Source organism: Chionomys nivalis, chromosome 8 (assembly GCF_950005125.1).
Source record: "Chionomys nivalis chromosome 8, mChiNiv1.1, whole genome shotgun sequence".
Taxonomy (NCBI): domain Eukaryota; kingdom Metazoa; phylum Chordata; class Mammalia; order Rodentia; family Cricetidae; genus Chionomys; species Chionomys nivalis.
Window position 1 is genome coordinate 51,877,085 of NC_080093.1, and position 7,205 is coordinate 51,884,289.

At 54.1% G+C, this 7,205-nt stretch overlaps 1 protein-coding gene across 1 annotated transcript; it reads left to right on the forward strand.

Moving 5' to 3' along the window:
• Positions 1–584: 584 nt before the first annotated feature.
• On the forward strand, positions 585–5,991 carry Gal (galanin and GMAP prepropeptide). Its single transcript, XM_057779692.1, has 6 exons — positions 585–713; positions 919–996; positions 1,666–1,720; positions 4,121–4,210; positions 4,595–4,672; positions 5,830–5,991. The coding sequence occupies exons 2-6, from the start codon at positions 919–921 to the stop codon at positions 5,898–5,900; spliced, it is 372 nt and encodes a 123-aa protein (XP_057635675.1). The 5' UTR covers positions 585–713; the 3' UTR covers positions 5,901–5,991.
• The last annotated feature ends 1,214 nt before the right edge of the window (positions 5,992–7,205 follow it).

Sequence of the window (7,205 nt, forward strand, 5' to 3'; positions counted from 1 at the left end):
ACCGCAGCTACAACAGAGCCCACTCAACGGAGTGCTCAGGATAGTGGGCTCCAAGGAGCATGCTGGGGTGCAGGAGGGAGGGTGTGTAGTGGTCAGTCACCCTCCACTCTGCCCTCACCCCTGAATGACTTTCCCCCCGCCCCAGTGAAACAGGAGTGGAGGTCGCTGGGCACAGGTTGGGGAAGCTGCAGTCACATTCAGGTGGGGAGCAGGACCTGGGGACCTGGTTTCTTAGGAGGTGCCCCGACTGTGGCGGGTCACTCTTGAACTGTGGGGTGGACCTTCCAACCCTAGCCCTGGGAAAGAGTGTAAGGCTCCTCGCCGGCCTCAAAATGGGGTGTAAGAATCACTCTTGTTTGAGCACCGGGGTGGAACAGTGGGGAGGGGCTCTGTGATTCAGAGATTGCCCGGCTGATGGTCTGGGACTGGGGGTGGTCCTCTCTTGCTCCCCAGGAGCGGGTTCCTGTCAGTGCGGCCCTTGGGACTCGCGGGAGGCGGCGCTGAGCCGGTGACGCGGCAGCTCCCGCGGGGCATAAATAGCGGCCGCAGCGCTGCTCCTGATGCGGACACGTCGTCGAGGGATCTTCGCGCTTTCTCACGCCGCTGCGCTGCGCCATGCGGTGAGCGACTCGCCCGTCTGCCACGCCACGCCCGGACCGAGACACGCCCGACCTGCGTCGACCAGCCACACCCGGTTCCCACTGCTGCTCAAGGTACCTGCGCCCACTGAGGTGCGTGCATCAGACCCGAACCTCGGGTAACTGGCCGCCCAGTCCTTGCCCCTCTCACTGCTCTGTCCCTGTTGTCACCCTGCCTCTCCCACCCCGAAGGCATTCCTATCCGCAGTCCGAGTGGCCCCCAGACATGTGCGTGTGCTGGGCTGCTCAGATGGTGTCAACTCCTCCACTTCTCTTCCAGATGGCCAGAGGCAGCGCCCTCCTGCTAGGTTGGCTCCTGTTGGCGACCCTGTCAGCAACTCTGGCGCTTGGGATGCCGGTAAGTGCTGAGGACTAAGGGGGTCAGAGAGGATCAGCCTGGAGCAAATGCTGGTTCATTCTCTCCCACAACAGGAGTGGGAGTGTGGGGGGGGGGGTGAGTCCCTGCAGCTGCTGGAGGGTGGGAAGTGTCCCAGGCGGAGGACTGAGGACCAGCTGAACACTAACAGGCTCAAAATGATTCTATTCTTAGCCAGGTGTAGAGACCCAGGCTTGTAATCCCAGCATTCAGGAAGATCAAAAGTTCAAGGACAGCCTCCCCTACTTAGTGAATTTTAGGCCAACTTGGGCTACAAGTGGTGCTATCTTAACAAAACAGCAAGCAAAAGTCTCCCATTTGTTGGACAAGGCCTGCGGTAAATAGACTAACCTCCCCTGGAGATTGGGAGTGCTGGAGGCACAGCCCTCAGCCCTAAGACTGCTCAGGACTAAGTCTGTTGCCTGGCTCTGAAGACAATACTAGGAGTTCTCAGCTGAGCCTTACTCTGGTTGAACATCAGGGGACCTGGAATTAGTGCATGCAGTGGTGTGCTCAGGCCAAAGGTCACCCTGGCAGCCTGGATGCCCAGGCTTCTGGGCTGGGCTGGGCTAGGCTGGAGAACAATGCACAGGCTATTCTGCTCCTGAGCTCTGGGACCTAGGCTGTCTGACCTGTGTCATCCTGTTTTAGGCAAAGGAGAAGAGAGGCTGGACACTGAACAGCGCTGGCTACCTTCTGGGCCCACGTGAGTGGTTGGGCTGGGTTGCTGAGGCTGTGTGGTTCCTGGTGTGGCTCTGGGAGCCAGGCACTGTTCTCATAGCCAGTTTACTCTCAGATGATTTCCCATGTGACTGTGGGGACTGTGGGTTTCCATTAGCCTAACCCGCTGGGACTTAAAACACCTGCTGTGGTGGAAAGGGGGGGCTCTCCCATTCCCTGAAAGGCTTTACCCCTCCAGGCCTCTACTCTTCTTATTCATAGCAGATGAGCTCATTCCTGGGGTCTCCTGATGTCATCCACACCAACCTCCTGGGAACCCCAGTACCTAGCCTCTTTGCCTCATCTGGGCAGAGCCTCTGAGCCTGCTCTGGTCTGAACCTCCTTTCCTTTCCACTTCTGAAAGCTGCCCTGCCCCACTCAGCACCCGACACCTCCTGAGCAGCCAGGGACTACCTGTCACTGCTCTGCACACTTAACCTCAGCCTCTGTTCCTTTAAAAGTTTCTTCTACTGACTTGCTCCTCTGTGGGGCTTTGTTCAAATTTTCTGGGCGAGTCTTCCAGGTCTCCTTGGAGTTCTGATTGGACCCCCTCTCTGGACCCCTGGGTCTCACTAACACCCTCTCCACTTTCTGGCATCCTGAAGCTGCCCTCTACGCTCCAGTAAGGGAACTCTGAAAAACTAAAGTAGCCAGAGAGCCCACCTGGAGGCCCACCGGAGCTGGCTTCTTTCTTGCTCAAACCTGTTCCCCAGTCCCAGCCCCACCGTCACCCCCACAGCTTACACTAACACTAGCCTTGTCCCTTCCAGCATAGGTCCCAGTCTGTGTCACTAGTACTCTCTCTGCATTCATGGCTGGAGAGGGTTAGAGTCGGAGGACTTTGCATGGAGTGGGGTGGGGCAGATCACCCAAGTGTGTCAATGATCCATCAATCACATCCCAATGCTGTCATCCTGTGGTGGATGGAGGTTGATGCTTGGCCTGAGTTTGATATTTCTGTGTGGTGTGAATGTTGTTACCTGTGACCACTAGAGACAGGGATTTTGCTTGGGACTGTGGAATCATCAGGGGACAAAGATAGCTCCCCAAGGGAGGGGACTGGGTTGGAAGATACTGGTTTCCTTCTGAGAGCTGCCTGGTTAGTTGCTTGGCTGTTGTGGCTTTCAAATTTACATGCACAGCTGTGTTGGAGATGCCTGTCCATCTTGAGTACCCATTCACTGTCCCCTGACATATGGGTAGAGACAAAATATCCACCCATCCACCCCCAATCCCCAGTCCACCAGAGTGAAAGGGGCAGTGGAGTAGGGCTGGTGCTTCCCAGCCCGAGTCTGCATGAGGCCACATGTTCATACTGCAGATGTGTGTGGTCATCCTTTGAGAAACAAGGCACAGGCTTGACCAAACCTGCCTGGGGCCCTGTGCAGGATCCACGTAGTCACCCGATTGTTGGAAAGCTCTCCAACAATCTGAGGAGTGGCCTACAGACTGGTTCCCAGGGTCCTCACAGGTATGAACTTGGCACTGACCCATGGCTTTAGAATATTGAAAATGTTATCAGGAAGACTTTGAGTCAGAATAGAAAACTTTTCTCACTGCCAAGTTCGTGCAGCCGTCCAGCTGGGTCAGCAGGTGCACTGTGTACTAGCCAGGTGTCAGGTATTTTCGATGCCACTGAGATGCAGCAGATTTTGAAGGCCAGAGCTGCTGGGATGCTAACGCTTCAGGGAGGAGCTCCGAGACGAGGTAATTTAGTTACTCCATGAACTTAGCCCTGAACTCTGACTGTTGAAAAGAACTCTCTGGTCTTTTTGTCTAGTTTGGCAGGTGGGCTAAGTGGCCAGAAGCCCTGAGTCTCATCCATATCACCTATTTTGTCTCCTAAGTCGCCCCCTCCAGCCTCTGTGTGCCATCTCTCAATACTCATCAGCTGTCATTTCTTTCCTGTACTACGACCTTGTCTCTTAGGGAGCTCTCTGCCACACCCACAGTTCTCTGCACCCCACTCCTCACCGAGTGGCTTTGAAAATAACAATCGGGGCATGTTTTAGACATCTCCAGTCTCTAGTTTCCAGGGATGCAGAGACCCAGATTCTGTTATCTTTCTGGGAGGTATTGTCCTAGGAGCCAGCTCCTGTCTCTGGGACCAACCAGCTCCTCTGGTGTTCCCAGGTGCACCTGGCACCTGTTTGTCTGCAGACACCTGCTCTGTGCCCACCCTCCTTGCCATCAGCCCCCCTCTTCCCACTGGAGTCTCAGTTCCCTGTGATCACCACTCTCACCCAGGGACCCTGGAGACACTGCTTCCCTCTTCTGGGCCCCCCCACACACACTGGCTTTATGCTGCTGGGCCAGCCATGTGTGGTTTTCCCCTGGCTGATAAGCCACAGTGACAGCAGGCTGTCCCTCTCTGGTCTGTGAACAGATGCCATTGACAACCACAGGTCATTTAGCGACAAGCATGGCCTCACAGGCAAGCGGGAGCTACAACTGGAAGTGGAGGAAGGGAGACCAGGTAAGGCCCGAGTCCCTGCATGTGCACCCTGTCATTCCTGGGATTCCCACGTGCACGTGGGGTATGGCAGTTACACCTACCACTATCCTGCCTCTAGTTACAGCCTGAGACTGTCCTGGCCGGGTAGAACCTGAGAGCCTGCGGTCTCACACACCTCTCAACTGCCAAGACTGGGGAGCAAAGTCATGGGGCATGCAGCTCCAACAAGGGAGCTGACCACGGAGGCCTCTGGAAGAGTTGGTCCACGGTCCCTCCACTTCTCAAGAGAGGCCCTGGATGGCCTGGGATGCACCCAGGCTTTCAGCCAGCCTCCTTGGCCTCAGATGGGTGATACAAGGGTGGTAAGAAAAAAGGCCATGAACACTGTTCTTCTCCATTGTCTAGGCAGCATTGATGGGCCCCTGCCTGAGAGCAACATCGTGCGCACCATAATGGAGTTTCTGACTTTCCTGCACCTTAAAGGTATGGGAGTATTTTCCATCTAAAATGGTATCTTGGGCTGCAGGGCATACCCATCTCTGGCAGGAAAAAATGAGAATGGGTTTCATGGAATGCCACAGGTAAACATCCTATGTTAGGACTCAAGTACATTGCACTCAAACGTCCTGTGCTGGGTCAACAGGCTGATGTCACTACTGAGAAGGAGTGGAGCTTTGGGGGCCCCTATTTTCGGCATAGTGCTTTTCAGGGCCAGGTTCTTTCTGCGAGCCCTTGAGAAGCCATATTCTGTCAGCACAGTGCTTGACAGGTTGGCTCTGGGAGCTGTTTCCGTACTCAGCATTCGGCCATGCTACTGCCCTTCCAAGGGAAACTGAAGGCCAGGAGAATAAAACCTATAGGGGTGTGGTGGGGGGCAGGGGGTGGCACTTGGAGACATTGCTCAGAACTTGAGAGTGCTTGCTGTTTTCCAAAGGACCCCAGTTCCGTCAGTTCCAAGTACCTATGCCAGGTGGCTTACAATCACCCATAACTCCAGTTTCACAAGATGTGCTACTACTCCACACACACACACACACACACACACACACACACACACTATGAAGTCTTTCAAAAAGTAAAACCAATCAACAATCAACCAGGAGGCAGGGGGAATGAGAGAGCTGATAGCCTTAGTCTCAACTCTAGGTCCCCAGACCTCTAGGGAGCTTCTAGGGCTTTCTGCAGATTTCTGGGTGACTGCTCCTGCAGAGGCACCTTGGCTCTGCCAGGGGTTTCCAGCTGGGTTTTTATTTGTTTGTTTTGTTTGTTTTTTGGCTTTTCAAGACAGGGTTTCTCTGTAGCTTCTCAGCCTGTCCTGGAACTAGCTCTTGTGGACCAGGCTGGCCTTGAACTCACAGAGATTCACCTGCCCCTGCCTCCCAAGTACAGGGATTAAAGGTGTGTGCCACCACCGCCACCAGTTGGCTTTGATCTTGTAACACAGAAAGTATTTTTAGACACTAGCTTCACAACTCCAATGCCTACCCTCTTTGAAGAGTGGGAGGTCCTTCAAACAGAGGTTAGACACATGGATGCTATCCCCAGTTCAGGGTCCCCATGGGAACTCGCCCCTCTCCATGGGTACTAGCATGAGATTATCTCTCAAACTAACTACCTGACTGCTATTCTTCCTTATTCAGAGGCTGGGGCCCTCGACAGCCTGCCTGGCCTCCCTTTGGCCACCTCCTCAGAAGATCTAGAGCAGTCCTGAGACAACACCCACCGGCACCTGTGCCATGTCACTCTAGGCAGAATCTTCTGCTAACTCCTCAAGCAAACCCTCTGTTCTCTGCTGTGATGCTGTGATGTTTTGGTTGGAGTGACAATAAAGACTAGCAAGTATCTGGGACTGTTTGGGTCTTCTATGCTGCAGCCCATTACCTTAGTGTGGTTATTTATTATATCTGTGTGCTCATGTTCACATGCACACGTACACACACCTTGGGTATTGAACTCAGATCATCGGGCTTGGCAGTAGATGTCTTTACCTGCTGAAACATCTCTCTAGATCCTCACCAGTGTGCTTTAAAAGCATGAACAAAGGCACAAATGGGTACAACCCCACCCTGGAACGGTGGCTATGGAGACAGGAAGAGAACTGGCTTTAAGCAGAAAGCAGATACCGGAAGATCAGAGATGAGCACAGGTGACAGGAGAGCCCGGTGCCCATGTCTCGGCTGAGCTGAGCCTTCCATTCTGTGTCTCCCTGGCTATAGGACAGGCTGTCAGCACTGGTCTACATGGCTGCCTATGTGTACCCTTTGCAGCACAGAGATGAGAGGAGACCGTAGAGGCTCCACATCAAGGGTAACTCCAACCTCATGGTCAATGCAACCCTTACTTTGCTGTTTCTGCAAGAGACACTAGCTGATGCCAGACATGCTGTCCCCAGGTTCAACCACTCCTTCTCATATACTCCTGTATTTCAGACCCAGCTCCCACCTCCAGGCCAGGTGCCACAGCTGCAAAGACTGTCTGCCAGAACTAAACCCTTACCCCACCCTTTTCCTCCTGTTTTCACTCTTCCTCTTTAAAAAAAATTCTGTGTGTGTGTAGCATGTACATGTGTGTGCAGATGCCTCTGGAGGTCAGAGGCCCTGGAGCTGGAACTACAGGTGGTTGGGAGTCATTGGGAGTCACCCTCATGTCCTCTGGGAGAGAAGCCATTTCTCCAGCTCCCCTCACTCTTCCTCTTTCACACTTAACTCTGACTTGAGCCGGCACCTGGACCCTGAGGCTTACACAAGACAGACTAGCAGGCCCTGCCCACTGTCAGGGGGTCTGCAAGCCACATTATTCTCCAGAAGAGTCCCCAGAAGGATGACGTCTGGGCTGCTCCAGTCAGCCCCCAGCCTGAAGCCTGTCCTATGTGGCATCTTTCTAGCTTTGCTCCCTCCAGTCCAGGGCTGTGACATCATGTGTCCCACCCCTAATTCTCCAGGTCAGCAGCTGCGGCTATGCCAGCCTTGCCTCACCTTAGCCCTCCTTACCTTAGTGCCTCCTAATGTCTGGCAAC